The 26,697-nt window shown below is 47.2% G+C and overlaps 1 protein-coding gene across 1 annotated transcript in view; it reads right to left on the bottom strand.

Annotated features, from left to right (window-relative positions):
- The window catches only part of AGPAT4 (1-acylglycerol-3-phosphate O-acyltransferase 4), a 123,354-nt gene that overhangs the window by 28,449 nt on the left and 68,208 nt on the right, over window positions 1–26,697 (bottom strand). The window contains 1 exon segment of the mRNA XM_046670392.1: window positions 1,008–1,177. Coding sequence (XP_046526348.1) covers window positions 1,008–1,177 — 170 coding nt within the window.

Genomic DNA, 26,697 nt, shown 5'->3' with positions numbered 1-26,697 from the left:
AGGCTGCGTAGTCCTGTTTAGCCAAGAATCTCCCCAAACAGGCAGAGTCAACAGGACCCAAAGTGTCGTTGCTGACTCCAAGACCACGTGGGCTCATCAGGGACTGGACATGATGGGGATCAGACCCACGGACACTTGTAGTGCCATCTTCTCCCCATGGTCTACACTCTTCTACATTCCAAACACTGTGATTTGGTCTATCTGGGCCACCAAAAATAATGTGATGTAAGGATCCCCCCTGTTTAGCTGCGGGGGTTCTTCCCAGGTACAAAACATGATCCCCAAGTTCTGGTGCGAGCTGTCACAGCCTTCCCCTGTTCTGGGCCAATACGCGGCGTGATTCCTGTTGGAACACCTGAGCCCCGACTCGAGTCAGCTACCTGATACGGGCTCAGCCCTCACACACCTCGACGTGTTGAAGACGACAAAAGTCAAGCAAAGAGAGCGGGTCCCAAAGGCATACAAGAAGTCAAGCTAGTTGGAGAAAAACAGAATTTCACATTTAATCTGAATTCTGCAATTCCATCTCTCGCTTAGGGATTCAACTTAAGCCCACAAAGATGAAAATTCAGAGGTGAATCCTGCCCGGTAGGCAGGAAAACAGCAGAGCACAGAGATTAAGAATATGAAGTGGCCTCAAACTAGACAAGCTCCAATCCAAATCCATTTAATAGCTGTGTGACCCTGAGCGGATTAAACTCAGCTTTTTAAAAAGGGAGGGCGTGTATTACATACTCATAAGTGTTTCTGTAAGGAGTAAATGAACTAATGGTATGTAAGATGCCGCCCAGCACATAGTCATTGCCGAATAAATATTACTGTTGCTCGTAAGATGTTCATTTTGATTCCAAGCCAGAAGGAAAAGCAGTTGGTTAAGAATTTTCATCAAGTAGAAACTCTGTTAACACTTCTGCAAATCTTAAATGATTGAGAGCAAAAAGGCAAGTTATGGTGTTGATCAAGAGAAATCAGAGTGTGCGAGGCGGGTAAATGCGCGTCTGACTTACCCCTAAAACCCCAAAGCGTTCGGCCAGGCTCCAACCACAGAGAAAGTCAATCTCAAACTTGTGGTTCAGAACCACGATGGCATTTTCCTTTCCATACTTGGGGTAGGCCCGGGGGTCTGTGTGGATGATGCACTCCGTGCCCGACCACCACTCCAGCAACATCACCAGCTCTGGAACAAACCACAACAACAGACAGACGTTTATTTCACACACCCTTCATGACCAAGGGGGACGGCTCTGCCCTCCCAGCTGGGGCAGAAAGCAACTTCTAGGAGTAAAGTCTGGATCATTTCAGCCCAGACCCCGGTCCTTGAAAGGGTTTCGAAGAAGGAAAAATGAGAAATACTCCACTGTGGTCTCCAGGGCAGGAGTGGAAGCTTGGCAAAGGCAAACGGCTTGCATTCCTTGATTAAGTACCTTGGGGAAAAATACATCAGAAAGGCTGAATCCATCAAGAATTCATGCCCTTGTGTTTACAGAGCTGTGAAAGGCAACGTGATATGATGTACAGAATTCTTAATATCCTGGGAAATGACTAATTGGGATACTCATAAACTCCATCAAAGAACACTAAATACCCAATTTTTCTCTCCCATTTAAGACACTTGAGCGCACCAGGAATAATGAAGAACTGTGGTACGAGGAAGCAGAAACACCAGCACCTGGAGGGCAAGGATAAATTAGCGCCAGTGTCTCAGAGGCCTAACTGAAACTATTGCAACATCCTTGGTAGGAGCTTGTGAAAATGGTGATGAAAGCTATAGCAATGTAGGAGCTTCAAAATGAAATTTTAGTGAAATGAAACGAAAGCTGAAGGTCAGCAGCTGGACGGGCGAGTCCTCCGTGAAGGTCATACCCCTTGTTTGTCACCTGTTAATGGGGTACACATTTAGTAGAGGACTCACTCACTCGTCACCCGCCCTGTACACACACACACACACACACACACACAAAGACAAGCAGGTGTGGTCTAGACTCTAGCCAACCCTCGTGTTTAAAGGCTTGACTGGCTGTCTCTGAAAAACCTTTCTCCTCGAGGCTGGAGACTGATGCTTTTGAACTGGAGCACCAGAACTTTCTAGAAGGCATTGCCATCTGGTTTCTAAGCGGTGAGCACTGTGGGTCTTTGGACAAGTGAACCTCACAGCATGTCAGTGTCCTAATCTTTAGAATGGGATTGCCTCACAGGGTTTCGTGAGAATTAAAGTGCAGAGCACCGAGTAAGTTACCGACACATCCAGGCATCCAGTAGCTATGAGTAGCATTAAAAACGGTCCCCTTCCTCGACAATGAAAAGTGTCTACCTATTTCTAGGAGTGGAGAACACGCCAGGCCCCCAGTGAGTTGTCCCACAGGCAGTGACATTGGTGGGACCTAGAAGTGGCAAGTTAGGGAAGAAAATTAAATGTTTAGGGAGGGCTGAAGCACAGCCCTGTCCTAGCAGAGCAGCCATGCTAGTGGGAACAAAGGGACAGTTTGTTACCACTGCATAGAAACCTGTTTCTATTGCTGCCCTGATTTCCTCTAAGAGATGGATGGGCAGGACCAATCTATTCCGGTAATGACCATGGAGCACAGATAAGCCCCAAAGCAGAAGTACACGGGAGTCAGCGAGATGAAGCTGAATGGTTCCGTGTGACCCGCATCCTGCTGTCACTCTGCAAATCCCTCCGGACGCCTCTCTGTGCCCTACTCCTGGCTGCCCAAGGCCAGGCTGTGCACCCAATTCTACTCCCACCAGTACCCTCCCGAGCATTTATCACACTTGGGACACAGCGTGAGATTGTCTCCCCTCTTACAGGACACAAGCCCCTTGAGGCAAGGACTGCAGCATCGGTTCCCCCTAACTCTAGCCTTAACTCCAGAACCCGGCACAGTGCCGGCACGTTGATGCTTTTGACAAACGCTATTTGGCGACCTAGTGTGTACAGCACGATGCGAGGGCCTGGAGATGTAACAGCAAACGTATGAGTCAGGTTCCTACCTCCTGGAGCCGACGGTCCAGCAGGAAGACAGTTACAGACTCACAAGTCAGGTGACAGGGAGAGGAGAGCTTATTCACAGGATGGGTGGCTGCTGAATACCGTGCTCGTGATGAGGGGGTCAGACACAGCCAGGCTCCAGTCCTGGTGGGTCCCTCACTGGTTGTGAGACTCAGCATGTTTCTCAAGGTCCCTTAAGCCTCAGTGTCCTTGTCTGTAAAATGGGGGCAGGAAAATCTTGTAGAGATGCTCTGGGTATTCAATCCGATTATGCATCCAGGGCACCTGGCATAATGTTGCACATAGCGGGTCACAAGTGAGTAGCCAGCCTATTACCATTACACGCATAGTTATTTTATAGCACACAAGGCTCTGTGCCCACTGAAGGAGAGAGGGTAGGGGCGGGGAGAGAGACAGACAGACAGAGACAGACAGAGAGAGCAGTGACTTCTGGATCAGAGTAAGGAGTTATGATTGATGATTTCACAATAAAGGCAAGGAGAAATCACGGGAGTGTTTTAAAATAGGCACACAGCAGCACCTAATTTGCATTTAGAAAAGATCATTCTGGCTGAAGTGGGGACAGAATGGAAGAGTCGGGCAGAAGTAGGGAAGCCAGTTAGGAGGCGATGGCAAGAGCCCAGTGTGAGGTGATGGTGGCCAGGACCAGACAGGTGACAGCGGAGAGGGGGCTAACTTCTCACTCATCTCGACGGGCCGTCAGCAATACAAGTGAACACCAATCTCGCTGTGTAGAAGAGGTTTTGTTCCTTTTTTCCCCCCAAAGTGTTTCAGGTTTTTTATTCACAAGAAATTCATTTATATAGTCATATTGTAAAAGAATTCAAATGATCCAGAAGTATATAGAGGAAAACGTAAAATTTCCTTGATGGCTTTGTAAGGTGTCAGGCTGGGTGGGACTACATTTCCCAGAATTCCCTTTCTTGTTTGTTTCTGGGTAAGGAGGGCCACAAGGGACACACTTACGAGATTTGACAGATGGAAGGGAAGCCCTGCCATTTTGTAGCTCACACGTGTTGTTGCTGATTTGCTGATTCACCTCCTCAGCGTTAAGCAGCAGCTGGGCTTGCAACTGCTCCTCCATCTCCCGTACCCTTCCAGCTTCTCTGATTCCTGGGCCGGGTGTGTGTGTCTGCTCCCTGACTGAGGGCGCAGCTTCTGCAGGGCCCCCACCCCATCCATGGAGGATGCAGTAAGAACTGACCCGGGTTTCATTCTGTCCTCGTAGGGCTGCAGCTTGTGCTTGGGGGTTCCAACCTCTTGATCACCCCATTTTACATCCACACCCCCCTCCTGACTTCCTCCTGGGACTTGAAACTCCGCAATGAGTTGCAGAGACAACACCCTTACAGAGAGCTTGACAGCCCCACAGGTGAATAAGGTCAATTCCCTGAGGCCACTCCCTTTTCAGGTGTCTGCATATCTGCCCTGGCTCTGCTTCTCGAACCCTGACCTGACGAACCATGACAGGGCATCTCCTCCTCCCCTCCCCCAGCCCCACTCCCTCTTCCAGTGTTAACCATTAGGAACTGTTTGGAAGGTAGCTTTCTAGCCCTGCTCTTAGGCATTCACACACAAACACAGACACAGACAGACAGATACACACACACACACGCTTTCCCCCTCACAAATGAGTTCATACTTTATCAACCTTTGTAAACATATACATATAATTATTTTCTCCAAATGGTGTATTTTGGATCTTTCCATGTTAATACATACACATAGTGATATTAGCAAATATTTATTGGGCTCTGGTCGTGTGCTGGCACCGTTCCAAGGGCTTTATGTGTGCTATTGTATTAAATCCTCACATTAACCCTATGAGACTGGTGGCAATACTATTAACCCCATTTTAAAGCTGAAGAAACGGAGGCACAGGGGTAGCTCTCATCCTCTGTTCAGTATATGAAATTACCATTTTTTTAGGTCAAAAAGAACCAGGATGGCGATTTCATAAAGGCTAGCACCATAGCTGCAGGCAGTTCGTGCTGTGGCTATACCATGATTTCTTTAGCCGTTCTGCCGTTGATGAGCATCTTTCCCTTGTTTGTCCCTGTGACAAATACTGCAATAAACATCCTTGAAAATGCATGTTATAAAAAATATTTGTGAAAGTATTTTTCCAACATAGGTACACCAAGAAGTAGAATTGTGGATTGAAGAGTATGCATATTTTACATTTTTATGCATATTTCCAAAGTGCCTTCCAAAAGGATCGCACCAATTTATGCTTGAATCAACAGTGTGGGAGAGGGTCTCTTTCCGGCTGCCTGGACTAACACTGTAAGCCCCTTGAAGGCTGGGACCCACTGTGTCCTTCAACACATATTCCTATAGAGTACGGAGTAATTCTTGTCAATTACCTTGTGACATCCTCAAGGCAGCTCCTGAGTCTTGTTCATCTCTCTCCCACATCCTTGCTCCAATAGCTGACACATGGTAGGTACTCAAAAAGCTTTTGCCTTTAGTGGAATGATAACTGGCTGATGTTTTAGTTGGATGTTCCCGTGTAAGTAACTGCCTGCAACTTACAAATATTGACATGAATTGAGGTTTCATTTGCTTTCCTGTGTGGTTGCTCTGAATGCTGTGGGCCAGGGCCTGGCTCAGGCCTTCCCTCAACAGTTTCACAGCCGCCTGCCAGGCAGCCCCATCTCCTGCCTAACTGGGCTGCTCCCATTTGAGGTGGGGCATCTGTCATTCAAGTTACCTGCACTCCGTACCATTGCGCGTCGAATGTCAGGGCTTTCCAGCTGCCCAGGCTCAGGGCCGGCGGTGGTGCCTTCAGCCCTCATGTCCTGGGGCTCCATGAGGTCTCTCGGGGGCTCCCTCCACATGAACACCTGTTTCAGTCTGTCCTGCCCACTCTCCCAAGCAGCCTGGGATGGTGGCAGATCTCGGAGTTGCTCTGACCCCCTCGCTCCATGGAAATGGTGGTGCCATTTCCTTTCAAAGGACACATTCTTTGGAACCTCTAATTTAACTGAGAACATTGCCAAAGGGCACAGGTACCTACTCGGTGCCTGCGATCCTGCTCAGAAAGTATGAGCCGGTGAGTAGGGCGAAGGAGGCCTGGGAGAAAGCAATGTCCTTCTGATGTTTATTCAGGGGAAAATCACTTGTGAAGAGTTTCAGATTACAGTCCTATCATTTAGCATTGGATGCCAGGAGTCAACAAGAAATGCCACCAGGGTAAACATTCTAGAAGCAAAGAGAAGGTCTTTGACCCCAGGCATTTACCTCCTTGCGTGGGTGTCCAACTCAACCCACGTTAAGCAACCAGGAAAGAGCAATCGAAGCTTTTACCTAACGAGAATTGCAGCCAGTAGTTGAGTAGTTAATTGAAAAAGATCAAAGCTAGCAATTACAACAACGCCTCCAATCAAAATTGAAGCAGAAGAAGGGGGAAGTGGGAGAGGCTCCTTCTGACACCCCAGAGAAGAGGTTGCAGTGACTGGTTCTGAGAGGGGTCCCAGTGGGAGAATGCCAGAAGGGAGGGAACCAGGCCAGCGAAATCCCAGTGATCTAGGTGTTCCCAGGTCTTCCCCAGAGCCATCTAAGACCACCATAACTTGGCAGTGGTGTCTTGACAAGGACATGGTCTATCTGTAGCCACGTCTCTTCAGGGCACTGCCTGACACATGGCTGAGCATGGAGAGGGCGTTCTGTGCAGGCCCCTGGGCACCGCAAGGAGACAGGACCGATGAGGTCCCTGCCCAGGAAGCCCACTTGGGAAAGCAGCTCGGGCTTGACTGCTCCAAGGTCAGGTGCTGCCAGGCAAAGACAATGTGCAGATACAGATCTGCTGACCTCCATGCTCCAGCTTCCTGGGCCTGGCCCTCCTGCGAGCTGTTAGTATTTAGTGAGCCAAAGAGATTGCGGCCCTGGGCCTGAGTCATCCAAGGGAATCTCAGTGGTCCTAATGTCCAGGAAACAGAAAAGGCAAAGAGGAGGACAGGGGCCGGGCCCGTGGCCAAGTGGTTAAGTTCACACACTCCACTTCAGTGGCCCAGGGTTTCGTCAGTTCGGATCCTGGGCGTGGACATGGCACCGCTCATCAAGCCGTGCTGAGGCGGCATCCCACATGCCACAACTAGAAGGACCCACAGCTGAAAATGTACAGCTATGTACCGGGGGGCTTCGGGGAGAAAAAGGAAAGATAAAATCTTAAAAAAAAAAGAGCAGGAGAACAGAAATGTCTGGAGCGTGGTGCAGCCGCTGTTCTTCCTCAGTCCGTCCCCACGGAACGCCTAACTGGGGCACTCAGGTGACTCTGCGCATTTCTTCTTGATCAGTCTGTAACTGCTGACCTTTGAGTGGGGCGGGCAGCCCTGGAACCCTTTCACTGAACAGTATTTGATGCCCCTGGGCTCTGCCCCCATCCAGCAGCCTGTGGTGGGACCGAGTCCTGGGACCCAGGTTGGGCTTGTGACGCCGGCCTGGCCAATGGGCCTCTCCAGGGAAGGTGAGTGGCCTTTTGTCCCATTTTGAGATGTTCACTTTGCCAAATGTTGCCGTCTTTACTCTTACCCTGGCTGCTCCCCGAGGGCAGGGTGGCCGGGCTTTTTCTCAGCAGCCCGGCCACCCCTGGACTCTGTTCTTGGGGCCACACCTGGCTCCAGCGGGTTGCAGTTGCTTGTTTTGCAAACTCCCCTTGGAGACCCCTGGGGCCAGTCCCAGCTACCTGCGGGGATGGCCAGGGAGAGACCTTCTCTGCAAAATCCCCATCTGCTGCCTACACTTTCGGGCCGATGGAGGGACCACACCCGTGTGGCTGTAAGGACCGTGGTCTGAGTACAGATTTGTCTTTGTTGTATTAGCTACTGTGCTGTTAGCTTAATCACAGGTAGAAAATAAGAGGTAGATGGACAAAAGGAAAAGTAGGGTAGGGAAGAGAGGCACCTATTTCATGTGTGTAAAGAAGGAGGAAGAGGAGGAAAATACTAACAACCAACATTTACTGAGGCAGCTCACAATGTCCCATGAGAGCCACTGTCACTGTCCCCATTTTACAGCTGAGGACATGGAAGCACTGAGCCGAGGCAGCCGGCTAGGAAGCGGGCGTGTTAGGGGTGGAACCCAGGCAGGGGGACAGTAGGCCCCTGAAGACTCTCGTGATCCACAAGGACTGAAAGCCATGATTATATGGGCTGAGCGGGGAGGGAGAAAGGGAAAGAGCATTTTGAGAGGTAGGGAGATAAGATGATCATTGACCTCAGACAGCTGTGGTCAGTTCCTTATCTGTAAATAAAGACACCCAACTCAAAGGTTGGCTGTGAAAGTCAAATATACAGGAGTATTTAACACACGCCTGGCACAGAACCAGTGCCTTCCTTCTCCCAAATGCCACTGCCATGAATGATGACGTAGCAATGACAGCAAAGGAAAGAATTAAGGGACAGAGATGGACAGCCAGGAAAGAAACGAGCAGCACACCCGCTGAGTGTCCACATCCAGGCAGCCCCAATGCTACCCTGTCCTCAGCCCTGACACCTGTCCAGACACAGCAGATGCTGCACAGCCAAAGCCCCAGCTCCATCCTGGTCCAGATCCCAGGAGTCCACATGCTTTCTGGGAACCCCAACAATGCTTCCACCACAGCCACGATCTTCCCATGGCCCAGGCAGACGGGGTACAAAGGCTGCCTCCTTCCACACTAAGTCTTTCACCCAGGTTTCTGCTCCCCCACAGCTTGACAGGACTGCCATTTTCTCTCCTCTCCGCGGCCCTTCTGACAGAAGCGTGGAGGAGAATCCTGACAAGATGCGGGTGCAGAGGTCCTGTAGAAAAGACCTGGACCATTGATCAGAGTTCACTGTTCAAACACTGTCAACGGCCAGAATCTCCCACATCTGCAGATATGGGAGAGATGCAACCAAGGAAAATGGTATTTTTATAATCAACTTTATCTAATTTTAATAATTGTATAATTACTTATAATCTCTAATGTAAGTACATATAATTATGTATTTATAATAGCTTTTTATGATTTAGCTTGGATAATAATTTAGGTTAAAAAATTAAACCTCTCGTCTTCAAAAGCCTGTAAAAATGCAAAAACAGAGCTCTGGAGTTTCTAGTCCATGAAGGATATGGCCCCCGTCCTGTACCGGACGCGGAGAAGCATGCTTTCCCCTGGCCTGGACGGCACTGGGGCCCGGGGAGAGACAGGCAGCATGCTCCTTTGTGCCTTTTCCATGCCCTTGACCTTGAGGTCACTCATCAATTTACAGGTGCCAGCCCGGCACTCTCCTGGCCCTGTACAAAAGTTGGAATAAAAACATGAAATTGCACAAGGTGGGAGGGGCTGATAAACAGGAAGGATTTGGCCCAGCTCTTGACCCCATAGTGTTACTGAAGGTGCTGGCCTCCACACACAGGAGCTGGGCAGTCCCCGAGGGATCCCACAGAGACGCTGTGACAGGGAGTGGAGTTCATGACCAAATGCAGCTGTCATGTTACAATGCTTGATGCGGGAGTCTGGGAGTTCTGGTCTGAGCCCAGCTGCCTACGGGTCCCCATCCACCTCTGGACTAGTCTAGGCCAGTCCACCTGCAGGGTCTACTGCAGAGCCAGCCAGGCCCTCCTCCCCACACACAGCTGCCCCTGCCCAGATCCCAACTTGGCTGGAGCAGGTCCCTCCCCACCTAGCCACGCCCCACGGACCATGCTTACCACTTCCTGTCTTTTCCCCACTTCTGTCTTCCATTCCAGCCTTACCTATTCTCCCAGGCTCAGTACATGCCCATGTTGCCATGAACTCTTGGATCTAAGGCCACACAGATATGAGTCTTCCTCACTTCCTGACACTAAGCGTGCTTTACTCATTTGGGCACTTGCTCGTACGTTATTCTGAATGATTCTTAGTTAATTCCCCAGCACGTGCCTTTCCACAACCACCAGATTTCAGCGCTTTCTTTCCATGACCCCAACTGGGAGCCCAGTTGTACTCCAAGCCTTTTGGTCTACCTCCCAGAGTCTTCCTAGCTTTCCCACTTCCATGCCCAGGTCACTGAAAGATGCTGAGGCAAGAAGCCCATAAATAAAGACACAGGATATCTGGGCTATTAAATTTTCATGGAGTTGATGAGGAAAGTAACATATAAAAAGGCTCCTTAGAGGGGGCTAGAAGGAGAGAAAGTTTGAGAAGCCCCACCATACATCTCTGACTTTGATTGATCTGCTATATGCTGGCATCACAGAAGCCAATTCCTCTTGATAACACAGCATCCTCCATCACTGTTCTCCTCGCAGCCCTTGTGAACTACCTATTTCTGTGTAACTTTGCCCTTAGCAGAATATGGAGGGAGTGGACTTTGCCTGGTATGTTCTTGGGGCTCAAATCTTAAAGAGCTAATGCTGCTACATTGTAACCTTCTCGAAGCCTGGAGATGGCAGGTCAGGGCAATGAGCGGCCATGAAAAGATGTGCCTGAAAGGGGGGCAAAAGTGCTGCTTCTTCCCCACTTACATCCTCGCAAATGAGGAGAGGGGAATTGGGTAACTGATTTTGACATAGAGATGCACTGAGAGCAGGCAGTATAAATACCACAAGCGTTCACAGTGTGTGTGAACATGGAGTGAACAACGCTGGGAGCGGGAAAGCGGCTTACTATCAAGTAGAGTCATCACTCTGTTTCCAATTGTTGGGTTAAGCTTTCAGAAAGAGGCAAAGTGTCAAGAAATATGAAACCCTATGCTTCCTGCCTTCAATCAAAACCCTCTGGGTGGGAGGAAAGAGAAAGGAAGGGTCTAGAAGCCAACCCCCATCCCACCACTCTGGTGCCCTGACACTTGGCTTCTCAAAACTCCCTTTCAAGAAAGCAGCTGAGAGACCACTGAGCCGTGACACCTATGCCACTTGATTATCCAGTCCTGGATCTGTCAATGTTCTTATTCATCCCGTCATCAGATATGGATGCAGAGCCCACTGGAGGCCTAGCACTATGTGGGTGCTTCGATGTGGCAGTGAGCAAACAGATTCTAGATGGGGAGATGAGCAGCAAAAACAAACAGCCACAGAGACACATGACATGGCGGATGGCTGTAAGTGCTGTGATGGCAACAGGAAGGGGGAGGGCTGGAGGAACCAGAGGGCCTGGGGGGATCTCTCATAGAGGGCTCAGAGACGGCCTCTCTGGAAGTCACTTAAGGTTAGAAGATGGTCTAATTGAAATAGGATCTGCGAGAATATAGGCTCTACTAGATAAGGGGCTCGTTTTGTTCATGGGTATTTCCAGTGCTTCGACTTGGGAACACACTTTGAGAGGATGACTTTGGCTGTTGTGTAGACAATAAAGTCAGCAGGCTCAGGGTAGAGGCCAGCTATGGGGAGTGGGCTACTGTGATCAGCCAGGGGACAGGGGAGCATGGGCTTGGTGGTAGTGGGCACATGGAGGAGGAGTCGGGGTCAGGGTCCTGCTGAAGGTAGAGTGGACAGGATTTGCTGTTAGGCTAGATGTGGTGTGGGAGAAGAGAAGGTTGAGGGGCAGTGCCAAGATGTTCGCCCTGAACAGCCGGGATGTGGGGTGGACTTGCTGTTAAGTGAGGTGCTATTGCTGAGGGAGGTAGGGCAGGTGGTGGGGGGGTGGGGGGGTGGGGGGGGATTGTTTTCAGACACATTAGTCCAGTGTGGGGATCTAGCCCTCCTGGCTCAGAGGAGGTGGTATGATGGTAACAGTTCTATCCCACCATGGCCTTGCTCTGCCACTGCCTTTGACACCCCTCCCCTGACACCGCTCAACCCTCTGATAACTCTATCCCCACTTCCCACATCTCTTTTTCTCTTCCAAACCCTGCTAGTAATTCTTCTCACCACACTTTCCCACTCAGTCACCCGTGGAAGTGTACTGGTCAGCTTCCCATCGCATCTGGGCACTTGGCAAGACTAGACATGGGACTTCACTGGGCCTTGAAGCAGTGACAGCTCAGGATTAGCAAGCACCATTGGCACCCAGATTTTGTTCTCTAAGGACCACTTCCCTGCCATGTTTCCTGACAGGAGGCACACTACCCACAGTGAGCAGCAGTGCCTGGGATGTTCTCATGGACCACTCTGAACCTGGATCCATTGAGCGATGATGTCTAATGTCTAGTTTACCATCCAGAGAGGGAGAAGCACAGGTTCAACTCCACTCCAGGAGGCACTTGCTTATGCCCAGAGTGAGGACAGGAGAATCAAAACCCATGGTGTTAAACTATAAAAAAGGTGGGAGGGGTCTAAGTTAAGAAAGACTCAAAAGATATAGCAACCAAGTGCAACGTCTGCACCCTATTTAAATCTAGATTTAAACACTCCAAATGTGAAAAAAAATTAGAAACAAATTGGAGAAATCTGAATCTGGATGATGTCACATGATACTAAGAAAATTGTTCCCACTGTCACCAAGTAAAGTTCCAACACCTTAGTCCGGACTGCAGAAGTTGGACCCTTGACCCCTCACTCTTTCTTGGCAGAGTGACTTTGGGGGTTCTCCATCTCCCCCATCTCAGGCTCCTGATGTCTAAAGTGGAGACAACGCCCACCACACGGGCTTCGGTGGAGCTCACGTGTCAGTGCCTGGTGAGTGGTAAATAAAGCTAGGTCTTCAGTGGTTATTGACTTTGGGCGACGTTTCTGTCCTTACTCAAACGAGCAAGTTCTTACTAAGTGCTTTCTCTGCCAGGTCTGGGCATCACAGGGGAGGGATGGTGGATGTCTGAGATTCCAGGCTTCCTACAGAACTAAGATCAGAAGCATCCACATAGGGGCCAGCCCCATGGCCCAGTGGTTAAGTTTGCATGCTCTGCTACGGTGGGCCAGGGTTTCGCTGGTTCGGATCCTGGGTGCCGACATGGCACCTGCCACTCATCATGCCGTGTTGAGGGGGTGTCCCACATAGTACAACCAGAAGGACCCCCAACTAAAATATACAACTATGTACTGGGAGGATTTGGGGAGAAAAAGCAGAAAGAAAAAAGAAGATTGACAACAGTTGTTAGCTCAGGTGCCAATCTTTAAAAAAAAAGAAGCATCCACGTAAAACAGGTTTATTAACATGTTGCAAAGTGTCTGGCCGAGAGCAGACACTCAACAGCAACAGACACTCATCCCTCTCTTCTCTCCAACTCTTCACACACCACACCTCTCCCTATCTGATGCAAATCCTGGTGGCCTCGAGACACAGATCTAATCCCCCTCCTTTGGAAAGCTACCCCAGACTCCAGATGCTGAAGTGCCCCCTTGACTTCTGAACTGATCTTGTCTTCACTGCTTCGCGGTGGCAGGTACATATGCCTTGGGGCTCTTATCCTCTTGAGCTATTACTGAAATGTGGTGTTATTCAAATTCTCAGATGTTTCTGGAAGCCTAGACTTCAACTACCCCTTCCTAAGATCTCAGTCAAAGTAGTCCTTCTAGAATTACTTGTGGTTATTTTAAGGAAAGAAAGATTTCTTGAAGCCAAGAAGTATGAAGGCCATGGTCTTATTCCAAGGTGTTTCCCTTCCCATTTGCACAAAGATGTTATAACCTTGTTAAGCCTCAGGTCCAAATGTTCTATAGTCATGTGTCGCCTAATGATGTCTCAGTCAATGACGGAGAACATATACAATGGTGGTCCCACAAAATTAGTATCATAGAGCCTGGGTGTGTAGTAGGCTGTACCATTTGGGTTTGTGTAAGTTTACTCTATGATGTTCGCACAACGACGAAATCACCTAACAACGCATTTCTCAGAATGTATCCCCTTGTTAAGCGATGCATGACTATACTTGAAGATGGCAGGCCTTTCCCTACATCCTTTAACAGAAATAGGGATAAGATGGTCCTCTCAAAGTAAACTGTAAAAGCAAATACCGAGGGACAGTCCAGAGATATACAGAAGTCATCTTAAGGAGAACAAATGGTTTCCAGGCCAAGACTCAGACACCACCCCTGAAATGGCCACATTTGCAGAAAGAGTGAATCAACTGGGAGGCATGTCGGTCACTCAGGAGAAATGGCTGTGTTCCCTTCCGGGAGCCAGCCCTGTCCTCATGGCTTATCCACACTGTCATTGCACACCCATCACTGGCGGTGCCAGACCCCGGCATCCATCCCGCTCCCTTTGCCGAGATCACAAATGTGCTTATCCACCCGCTGAGTGTCATCTGACTTCACGTGCAGATCAGCCTTAAGGGCAAAAATGTGTTGATTAGAGATATGAGCATTCACAGCCTCTTACCGTCTCTATTGAGAAATAGATTATTAACTGCATTCTAATTTTCATACATAAGTGTTTCATAAGATGGCTCAATAGGAGTTCATCAGAGACTGATTAAAATAATAATATCAAATGTCTTAGCCTAACAAACTGAGGATCAGACTCCGGAATGTGATAACTCAGGGTCCAGCCACCCTGTGGGGAGCTCCATCCACCTCCACACTCTCTCCCACAGCTCCTGCGCAAGCAGCCATACTCCACGTGGTCAAGAATTTTAACTCATGGCCAACTCGCGGGTCATCTGCGCAGGCCACTACAGTCTCCCTTGCCATCCACTGCCCGTTGTCCTGGTCCCGTCAGTCCTACCTCGTTCGTGTCTGCTGCCATCTGTTCTCTTTCCTATTCCCAGGGTTGCCCTCGTCAACCCCTGATGACCTGCTATCTGGTCTCTCTGCTTCCAGTGTCGCCTGCTCCCATCATGCAATCTGTGCCTGCTGTCAGCTTAGCCCTGTCAACACCCTCCCTGACTCCTCACCCTCCACGGAGGGAGGGAGAGTCCCTAGCTAGGCCCTACTGCTTGGCCCAAACTCTTTCCTCCCCTTCTTTCTACCACAGACCTCGAGCTAAGGTCAAGTTGAACCACATGCTGTTCTTGGAACTCCCTAGAACGCCCTGTACCCACCCCGAACTTGCCTCCTGCTCAAGCCATTCTCTTAGCCCCAAGGCCCTTCCTTTCCAGAGAATGTCCAAACTGTGTCTGCCCTCCAAGTCTCAGCTCAAATGAGACCTCATCCGTGACCTTTTTCCTGATGCCCTCGCCCTCCCCCTCCATTAGAAGTCATTTGTCTCTCTTCCGAATCCCCCGCTGGGGATGCTGCATCCATAGGACTTTGCCATCAGGCAGACCTGATCTGAACTCCCATTCCGTCACTTTCTAGCTCTATGACATCAGCATAATACTTCACCTCTCTGGACTCCAGTTTCTCTATAAAATAGGAATAATGTAATATCACTCACCAATTTTTTTCTTTCTTAAGGATTGGCACCTGAGCTAACATCTGCTGCCAATCTTCATGTTTTTTTTTCTTCTCCCCAAAGCCCCCAGTACATAGTTGTATAGTCTAGTTGTAGGTCCTTCTCTAAGAAAGGAAAAGAAAGTCCGCAGCTAACCTAAGGCACGGCACACGTGGGAAGATGCACCAGATTTCAGGCACACTCAGATGAGAATATGCATCTTGGAACAGCTAAGATGTCACCGAACTTCAGGGCCTGCACAAGGGCAGTGCTTTATGGAAAACGAAACAAAAACTCGAAAGAATTGCACCAAGGTTCCTTTTGGCCTCTGCTGGGGTGGCAGTGAGAGGAGGGGGTGACGGAGATAGTAGGGCAGAAGGCATCCGAGCTGGCGAACCCCAGGCCGCTAAAGCAGAGCATGTGAACTTAACTGCTCAGCCCGGGGCCAGACCCCTAGAGCAACCTTTAATTGTTGAGGACAGTGTATAAATTGTTTCTTCTTGGGGCTGGCCCCGTGGCCGAGTGGTTAAGTTCGTCCGCTCCACTGCAGGCGGCCTAGTGTTTCGTTGGTTCGAATCCTGGGTGCGGACATGGCACTGCTCATCAAACCACGCTGAGGCAGCGTCCCACATGCCACAACTAGAAGGACCCACAACGAAGAATATACAACTATGTATCGGGGGGGCTTTGGGGAGAAAAAGGAAAAAATAAAATCTTTAAAAAAAAATTGTTTCTTCTTCTCTCATACTTGTGATAAACGAGGTCACCAGAGAGTTCTAAATCTTCCCTAATGTCAGTTCTTTCAAGTGAAACTTCTTGCAAGTGTTTTCACCAAGGTAATATCTGGTCCCTATTAAGCTTGCCAGATAGAATACAAAGTTAGTGAAATTTGAATATCAGATAAACTGCGAATTATTCTTTAGCCTGAGTATGCCTCTGCAATGCAGTGAGCCATGCCATCCCTGGGACATATTCAAACTAAACAATGATTCATTGTTTCTCTGAAATTCAAATTTAACTAGGAGTCCTGCATTTTTATTTGTTAAGTCTGGCAGTCGGCGACTTTATCCACCCAGCAGTAGCCATGGCAACAAGCCCTGATGTGGTTCTAGGAAGGCAGGTCTGGACCAGCTGGAAACTAACAGTCAGGATTGAACAGCCATGGACAGGTCCACGGTGGGGGCTGTCACCAACATCACCTCCTGTAACCCTGATGGCCACCTGGTGAGATGGGCATTTACTCCCCGTTTTACGGATGACGACATGGAAGCTATGTGGCTTTCCCAAGGTCACGCCAATTCTGGGGAGCAGAATAACTGAGCTCAGCTGCCGCCACCTGGAATTCCTGGCAGTGGATGGCATAGTTCCTCTCATCCTGCCGGCCTCATGAATATGCAGAACACGTGTTTCTTAGAATCTTAGCCATTTTTAAATAATAAACCTGTGCTTCCATTATGTCCCGATCTTTCAAAGGTCCCTGAGAACTCATTTTACCAGGGTTTGCCTGAGCTTCAGTTAATCAAGTGGTGAAGCCAGCGAGTGGGTACAATGACCGGTTACTAAACACTAATTGCTTGGCAGCCTTGGGAACCCCAAAGCCAAGAATTACGAGGCTTTGCCATCTGTGAGCTGTCCTAGGTAATCCCCATCCAGCTCTTCCTGTGATGACTAATTAATGCGGGCCAGTCCAAGACTGACACAAGATCCCAGCATCCAGCCCGCTGGCGCGAAGGTGAGGTACCCCAGCCCAGGGGGTCAGTGGAAGGACACAAATGAGATGGAGGAGAAGGGAAGGAGGGAAGGAGTCAAGGAAGGAGGGAGGAAGGGAGAAGAAACATTTACTGAGCGCTTACTGTATGCAGGCAGTGAGCTAAGTTTGTTACATATGATAACTCATTTCTCTAGCCCCGGAGTCCCTGGCAGGGCAAGTATCACTCCGCACAGAGGCAGAGACTGAGGCTCAGAAAGTTTTAGTGACTTACCAGGGGTCTCTGGTTTGTGCACTTCCATCCCAGGCCATGGGGGGGGGGGGGCGCACAGCTGCGTGCTCCCTCCCTCAGATTCCTTCTGCCCTACTACCTCCATCACCCCCTCGCTCCTTCCTCTCACTCCCACCCCAGCAGAGGCCAAACAGGAACCTTGGTGCAATTCTGTCGAGTTTCTGTTTCGTTTTCCGTAAAGCACTGTCCTCATGCAGGCCCTGAACTTCGGTGACATCTTAGCTGTTCCGAGATGCATATTTGTTCTCATCTGAGTGTGCCTGAAATCCGGTGCATCTTCCCACACATGCTGTGCCTTAGGTTAATTGTGGACTTTCTTTTCCTTTCTTAGAGACGTTGAAAATAACGATGCACCTTACAATCAGTGACGTCTTAGATTCTATGAAACGCAGAGATGAAAAAAGGGCCCTCTTCGCAAACTGATGTCATTTAGATGGGCTATATCTGAAATGTGGCCATGTGTGTGTGAAGTGCCGGGGTTGGGGTGCAGGAAAGGAAGGATGAGCAAGAGCAGCACAGGGGCCGAGGGGCAGCGACACTATTCTGTATGACGCTGTCAACGTGGATACATAATAAGATACATTTATCAAGACCCATAGAATGTCCAACTCAAGGAATGAACCCTAATGCGAACTGCGGACTTTGGTGAATATCATATCAACAGTGGTTCATCAACTGTCACAGATGCACCACAGGCATGCAGGATGCTGAGACTGGGGGAAGCTGTGCGTGTGCTTGTGTGCGGGGAGGGGGAGTGGTTATGTGAGAACTATCTGTGCTTTTTGCACAATTTTTCTGTAAATCTACAACTACTCTCAAAGTCTACTTCAGTAATTAAAAAAAAAAGACAGAATGAGTTCGTCCTTTTATATTTCTTCCATAAAAAATTACAAAGATGACATAAGATACTGCTTTGTGTTTCTGTCCCTGGCGATTTTCCCCTCCTCCCAGCCGGTGCTGGTCGTCTATGACCTGTCCACAGAGAGCTGATGGGACGCTTCACTAAGAAGAGAGCAAAATGGAGGAGATCCTCAGGCCTTAAGATGTGGATCAAGGGAGTCAAAAAATTCTTATTCTGCCTAAACTTCTGTACACCCCAGATCTCACTCTTTAATCATGTGGATGGGAAGAAAGGCCAGCGATATGCCAAGGCTGAACAGGTCTGAAGCAAAAAGGAGCAATTTAAACATGACCTGAAGTGCCCATCGCTACTGTAAGGATAAGCAGAGAGGAATTAATTATTAGAGAAGTAATGACTTTGGCCCTTGGGTCATGGTTAGATCTATTTAGCAAATAGACTGTAATCTAAGGTTACAACGAGAGTCAAGGATTGTTCTTTGTTCTCGACATATATACTCAGGGGAAAACAGTTTTCCCAATCCAGGTATCCCATAAATAGAGATCGATTCGACTCGCGGCTACTCTTGCTGTTCAAATCTCCCGGCACCACCATGGTCGTTTCTGAATCCTTGAAGAATATAACATTAAGAAGGCTTACAATCTGATTCCAAATATAATAACGTATTTATTAACTGCTTGTTGCAGGTTATGCATAGTGACGATGTTTACAAACGTTGTCTTATATGATGAGGTGGGTATAGTTCACCCTTTGTACAGATGGGAACACCAAAGTGTAGAGTACTTGAGTGACACTCAAGGTCGCAAAGCCAGTAGGCATCCAATCCAGCATCAACCTAGGCCTGTCAGACCCCGGATCCCACACAGTTAACCACTCTGCTGTATGCAAATAAAGAGTAAGAAATATGTAAAACAGAATTTGGTGCTTGGGAAATGAATGAACCCAGGAGAAATGTACCATTGCAATATGAACTCGAGAGTAGAGAAGTGAGTCACTGAATGCTGCTCAGACCAAGGGGACCAACCCCCCCACCCCTTGTGCCACTATAGTTTGGATGCCAAGTAGCAGAAGGAAAGGGGACCAAACATCTTAGGTACAAGTGGATAGATTTTCCACCTTAGCAGTTTGGATGGTTGGCGAAACTAGAGCCAGACAAGATTAAAGATGTATCTATTTTTTTCCCACCTGTCGTAGTCCCAGAGACACTGATTGAATAATTAGGTTAAGAACACAATGGAGGTTAAATTGCAGCAATTTGATTTTTGTGGATTGACGTGTAGAATATCAATAACCAAGATTTTGTCAGCTGTAGATTACATGACCTGAGAGATGGCATCTACATCATTCTGGTTGGTAAAGATGTGGTTGCAGAAAAGAGTTACAGTTACTGTGGACAAAACTAAACCACAAGGAGGTTATTGTTGCCTCAATAAGTTGAAACTCTGGTGTCAACACAGACTGAGTTTGATTACTGACTCTACTTTTTCTAGGTAATGACCTTGGACAAGTTATTTGTTTTTCTTTCAATTTTGAACACAGAAATGGTGCTTTCAACTCTTAATTCACATACCCCCATACTTTATAACCAGAGATGTACAGTTTACAGGGAAGTACACTGTACTCCTTCCTGGATTTATAGGGACTGTCCTATTTTGTGCACATTATTTGTCCCGTACTTTCAATGTGTCTTTCTTCTCTCTTTCCTTGCTTTCTTTTGGAATAACTATTTTAAATCATTTTTTCCCTCTCCACTAGTTTAGAAGTTATACATTCTTACTACTTTCTAGGTAGTTTCCCTAGAACTTATAGCCTGCATGCCTAACTTATCAACCTCTAAGGTTAATCAACTCCATAACCCTCCCTCCAGAAAATACTACTACCTTAAAATATTGTCTCAATTTATCCTTCCTCATTTTTTTCATGTTATTATGGTCTGATGTTTTAATTTTATCCTTTGAATTTAGCCCCACAAGACTCTGAATGTTTTACATAATCAGTGTTCACTTATTTTTATATCCATATATTTTTTCCTTTTTTTGTTCTTCTTTTATTCTTGCATCCCATATCATCCATCTGAGATCACTTTCTTTTCCTGAAATTTTATCTTCAGCATTTTCTTCAGTGAAGCTCTGATGTGACAGATATTGTTTACCTGAAAATATATTTATTTTGCCATTTTTCTTGGAAATTATTTTTGCAGGGCATAGACTTCTAGACGAGAGCACGTTTTTCTTTCAGCACACATTACAGACATGATTGTATTGTCTTCTGGCTTCTGCTGTTGCTGGTAGGAAGCTGGACTTTAGTCTGTCACTCTGGAAGGTGGTCTGCCTTTTTTCTTCTGGTGGCATTTAATACCTTTTTTTGCATTTTGGCGTTCTGCAATTTCACTATGCTGTATCTAAAGGTGACTTTTTATCTTCTGTGGGTTTCACTGAGCTTCTTGAATCTTTGGATTGACATCAGTTCTGGAAAATTCTCAGCTATTGTCTCCTTTAATACTCTCCCCTCCCCCCTTCTTCTGGAAGGACGTACTTAATCTCTTTCCCATGTTTCTTTGATATTTTTCATCTCTGTGGCTCTGTTGCAGTCTGGATATTTCCTTTTATTGTGTCTTCCAGTTCACTAATACTCAGTTCATCTGTGTTAAAGCTGACATTAACACTATAGAGAGAGAGCAGGAGAGAGAGAAATTTTTTAATTCACTAGATTTTTATTTCTATAGGCTCTTTTGGTTCAAAACTTTCTTGGTTACTTTTTATAGCTTCTTGTTCTTCACAGGTGCCACAGGCCTCGTCCAAGACTATTTTAAAGTAAATGGTTTAATGGTTGGAGATGATCTAGGGCATCTGAGAGATGTGAACATGGATTTCAAATCTGTAAGCAGGCTGCTCTCTGGTTACAACTCATCAGGGACGTTTATTACCTTCAGCTCAACTCAGAACAATACAAACTTCCTCGTAGGCCACTGGGCATGTGGGGTGGGTTTACTTTTGGTTGATCCTTACGTCAGGTGTATAGCCTTTTAGGTTCCAGTTTTATGGGGGAAGTCTCTCCTATTAGACAGGCTGCAGTGCAGGCTCTGCACTTAGATTTCCGTGTGTCCTGCTGCTGTAAAATCTGATGCTCAAATCTGCCTGGTTCAGAACATATCCTCAAAAGCCCTTTTAGTTCCTGGCAAATTCTCTGAGCTCCTATCTTCCCTTAGATTTTGCCTTGTATGTCCTCACTATCTTGATAGCAATTTGATACTTTTAAGAAGATTTAAAAAATATATATATTTTATCCAGTATTTTTACTTACTGTCAGAAGAGGAGTTGGGCAAAATGACCTAATGCCATATTATCGGAAATGGAAGTCAATTCTGCTTCAAGATCATTAACTTTTCTAAGCCTTAATTTTCCTAAATGTAAAATGGGGTAAGTAATCATTGTTGGCAGTCGTGCTGTCCTGTATGGTGGCCACTTTATGTGACTACTGAGCATTTGAAATATGGCTGGAGCCCACTGAGATATGCTGTAGGTGTAAAAGAAAATTGGGCTTTGAAGACTTAGAACAGGGAACGGAATGTAAACTATCTCATTAATCATTTTTTTTTACAACGGTTACATTTTGAAATGATAATTTGAATGTACTGTGTTAATAAGATATATAATTAAATTAATTTCACCCATTTCCCTTAATTTTTTTAGTGTGGCCTCCAGAAGATTAAAAATGACATATGTGATTTTCATTATACCTCTAACAGCAGTCATCTGGAAGATAAAGTGAGAACTTCTTAGGATGTTTACAAAGACCCTTTATGAGCTGTTCCCATGTCCTTTATCAGCCTCATTGCCAAGCTTGGTCACCATTCCCTTGTATGTGAGTATGAGTGTCCTCCACAAGACTGTTACTTGAGGAAAGAAACATTTTATTCATCTTTGTGTTGTCAGACCTGGTGCCCATTACATAGTAGGAGCTCAGTAAGCATTGGAGTAACGAATGAATGATGACTTCCCGTGGATGGTCTGATACGCTTACCTTTCAGATGGGAACACCTCTCCTTACTTCTGATTTCACGAGGAGGGGTCTTTCCCTAGGTAAATGCCTGCCCTTACAGCACCCTTTACTCACTTGCTCCAGGAGAGATGGGGTGATTTACATGACTGGTGAGTTTGGGAAGGTTCAGTGGGCATTCTCGGCTTGGCTCTGCACTTCCTCCTGAAGTGCCCATCCTGCCCTCCCTGGGAACTGCTCTCTTTGACCTTAGGAGGCTGCCCCAGGCCAGCACTGCCCGAGCTGGTTGGTTATATCTGCCCAGTTCCAAGGTTTGGTCAGCAGGTCCATTCGGCTCTCACACAAAGCAATAGCTTCCAAGATACACTCTACCAATGATAAAGGAAATATTTTGGCCACCAGCTTTCATGCCTTTGCTTAAGTTCTCAAGTTGTTCAGAAATGTTGCTGAGAAGGGTACTACTTATTGGGGCCTTCTTGGAGATCTCAACATTATCTATGTCCAAAATTGCATATATTCTTTCCTTCAAAAGAATATAATACAATTTAATTTAACCATACCAGAAACATTCAGAATTTGCAGTGAGCTTCACATTCAACTCAAAATCAAGTTGAAGGGTAACTCAAGACAAGAAATTGACTCTTATTTCAGGGTGAGGTTCTAGCTTTCCTTTTCCACTGGCAGTCTTGCCAAATGAAGGGGGAAAAGCAATAATTCAGAGAAGACAAGTTCTGTAGGGGAACTGGGCTGGAATGCAAACTGGATTGTAAACGCTTTTTAAACAAACATTCATTGTGTGGCGTGTCCTGCAATGAATACACAGTCATTCCAAGCTTTAAAGCCATCTAGAATTCCAGAGATTTCATGATCATCAGAATTAGCAGCTTGTACAATAGCCAGTCATCTTACAGAGGCCAAAGCAGCTTCTTAGAGCGCACTTAATGTAATAGTTCACTCAGCCGCTCATGGTGGATGCAGTAAAAGCATACTTCGTTGAACTTCATCAAGTAGTCAAAGAGAGGGAGAAACGGAACCTTGAGACGTCTAATGTGTCAGGCTGTGGGGTGCCGCAGTCATCTTCCACTATTCTAAACAGGAAAGAATTCTAGAAAAGCCATTCTCCATCTCTTGGATCCAAAACTTTCCAGGCACAGAAACTTTAGACACAGGGAGGCATAACAGCCCCTAAGGTTCATGCAACACGCTCAATTGCATCTAACTCTCTTCTCTGTGGCAGTTGCAGTGGCCGATGGGCAGGTCAATTCTCCAGCCTCAGGCATCGAGGCAAGTCTTGACTGTGCAAGTTCTCAAGGTCTGCTCCGGTCATAGTTTTTCCCAAAGCATTTTGACCTTGTTAAAGCTCTCCCTGCAATTTGGCAGTGACCCGGCCGTCTCACTCTGGCAAGGTTCATGATTCATACGGCATTGCACATCTTGATATTCAAGAGCCCTTAAAGGCATCAGAATTTTAGGACTAACATAGCTTCATGGATCTTAACGACACCACAGTCACAAAACAGAAAGCTAATCCTGATCTTTTTCTTGAGTAATTGTGTTCATCATTTTCAGATGCTCTCTTTCTAGGAGATGAAGAAACACAGCAGGTGGGGACATGGTAAGTTACGCTTTGGACTCTGAGTGCTGAACTCTTACCAACTTTTAAAGCAACATTAAGAAAAATTCAGGGGCTGGCTCCACGGCTGAGTGGTTAAGTTTGCACGATTTGCTTTGACGGCCCAGGATTTCACCAGTTTGGATCCTGGGCGCGGACATGGCACCGCTCATCAGGTCATGTTGGGGTGGCGTCTCAGGTACCACAACTAGAAGGACCCTCAACTAAAAAAATATACAACTATGTACTGGGGGGCTTTGGGGAGAAGAAGGAGAAAGATAAGAAAAATTCAGGGACTGGAGAGTCTGGAAGGCTGGAGGGGACTCAGGAGAAAGAGTCCTGGAACTAAGGGAAGAGAACGTTTCCAAGGAAAGAAGGAGGTAGTCAGTGCCAAATGCACATCAATCACATCAAATAACACATGGCTATTGGGTTGGGGGTGATGAACTCAGTGAGGGGTTGGACTGGGGTTTGGATGGACCTAGGATACCAAATAAGTCTGAAGCAACAGACGTGGGGTGAAGACTAGAGTTAAGAGTCACAGTTCAATTTAATGGTTCAGTCCTAGAAGCAAGGAGAGGAAAAACCGGAAGAACGAGCAGCAAAGGTGATGGCTAGGAGAGTGTCATCAGAACCTGTTCATCGGGCAAGCATTTGGGGAGCACCCACTGGGGGACAGCACTGTTCCAGGCACTGGGGAATTCAGCTGTGAACACAGGAAACCAATGTCTGTCTTCATAGAGCTTGTAGACTAATGGAGGAGACAGTGATAGGAGAGGTGGTGGTGCCCCTTACGGGAGAATGTGGTAGATTAAAGTGGAGGGAGAGGGCTTCAGGAGCGGGTGTTGAAGGGGACGGTTTTAGATGGGGTGGTCAGGGAAGGAGTCTCTGAGGAGGCAGTATTTGAGAACCTTTGATGAAGGGACAGAAAGGGCGATTCTGGCCAGGGGAGCATGCCCAGTGCATGGAAGGTCCTGCAAGGAGGTAAGAGTGAGCCCAAGGTGTGAGGTTGGAGGGGTGGGAGGTGAGTCAGAGGAAACCTCTGACCATGCCCATCCTGGGACCCCAGGAAGCACTTGGATTTTACTACAAACGTGATGGTAGGGTTTTAACACTGGAATGAGCTCATCTGACATGATTTTACACATGGGGTGAGGTGGGAAAGCAAGAAGTTGAGCTCTGAACCGGGAAATGACTATGTGCCAATTTAGATGGCACAGAGGAATGAGGCAGAGTTGGGAGGGGGCGATTGTGGAATGAAGGATTTCCTAGAAGTCCAGACACACCAATAGGCTTTTGTTTCATGAACCTCTTCCAGAAAAGCTAATCACAGTTGGTCAAACATATGCGGACTTTACCTACATCCACAAAACCACTTTCCCAAACTCGGTTCCATGGAACCCCAATTCAGTAACACACTAGTAGATGATGCTAATGAGCATCTCGGGAGATTGGTCATTTGGAAAAAAGTGAGGCAAGCCAATGTCTTCATTGGCTGATTTCTCAGAACATTTAATTCACTAGGGAGACTTTTCAGAGAGCGGCCAGGGCATGAAACCCCTGACCTTACCCTACAGGCATGTTAAGGAACCAGTGTTCCATGAAACAGTGGGTCCTGATGAAGTGAGGACACCAGCTTATCTTGACTGCTTAAAATTTTATTCCATGTAATCTTCGTAAAAATCTTCAAGGTCTAAACCTAGTGGGCCCCTCCTCTGGAATATCTTCCAACCCTTTTCCAACTCCCAGTGGCCCAAGGTCTGAGCCAAGTAATCAGCACCAGGCTTGCGCCCCTCCTGCCTGAGCGAGCAGCCTTGAAGTGGGGTCCTGACCTACTCACTCATTATTTCATGGGCTTATGTTTTTATCTCCCAGACCAGATCTGAAGTGTTCTTGCTGCTCTTAACCTAGAGTGGTCATCTTCCAGAAGCTCCTGGAAGGACAGGATGGGTGGGAGGGAGGCAGGCAGGGAAGGAGAATCTCTGAAGGAGACTTGATGACCCAGCTCCCCCGCCTCCCATTGAAGGTCATGGCAGAGGGCAAATGATGACCCAGCCCCCCTCCTCCCAGTGAAAGTCATCACAGAGGACACCGGCCAGGAGGGTTAAGTGCCTGCGGGCATTCGAATTCTGGGAATAAAATTACTTACCTTTCCTTTAGAGGAAATGTCACAATCAATAAATATTCACTGTTGATTAATTGAAATATGGTCTTGGCCTCACTGTCAACAGAAATGAAAAACTACCCATAGAATGTCCCCAGACTCTACAGAGCTAGCACCTAGCTTGTTCTATTTCACTATTTTCTCTTTTGAGTATGTATATATTTTCCACTTCTGTTTTTATCCCCACTCTTCCTCAGCTTCCCATATTTCTTTCTTCCCCCACTCTTCTTTTATTTTATATTTTTATATATTTTCCATAACTCTTCTACAATAAAGAACTGGAGTACATTTCTGTTGGATTTACTGATATGCTTATAGAAGAGGTTTGTGTTTCTTATTCTTTTTTTTTGTTTTTTGGAGGAAGATTAGCCCTGAGCTAACTATTGCCAGTCCTCCTCTTTTTTGCTGAGGAAGCCTGGCCCTGAGCTAACATCCGTGCCCATCTTCCTCTACTTTATATGTGGGACGCCTACCACAGCATGACATGCCAAGCAGTGCCATGTCCACACCCAGGATCCGAACCGGCGAACCCTGGGCTGCGGAAAAGCGAAACATGAGAACTTAACTGCTGCGCCACCGGGCCAGCCCCTGTGTTTCTTATTCTTGACTTTAAAACTAGATAAGTAGAATGATTTATATGTTCTTTGCAAAATATAATAAAAATCTCTACATTATACTGCTGTTTACTTTGTCCCCAAGTATAGTCTTTAAATAATTTCTCCCTCTATGGCAATGGTTCTCAGCTGACAGTGATTCTGTGCCCCCAACCTGGATGTCTGGCCATGCCTGGAGACATTTTTGGTTGTCACAACTAGGGGGAATGGCTATTGGCATCAGAGGGCTGGGGTCAGGGG

Source organism: Equus quagga, chromosome 8, assembly GCF_021613505.1.
Source record: "Equus quagga isolate Etosha38 chromosome 8, UCLA_HA_Equagga_1.0, whole genome shotgun sequence".
Classification (NCBI taxonomy): Eukaryota; Metazoa; Chordata; class Mammalia; order Perissodactyla; family Equidae; genus Equus; species Equus quagga.
This window is presented reverse-complemented; position numbering and strand designations above follow the sequence as displayed.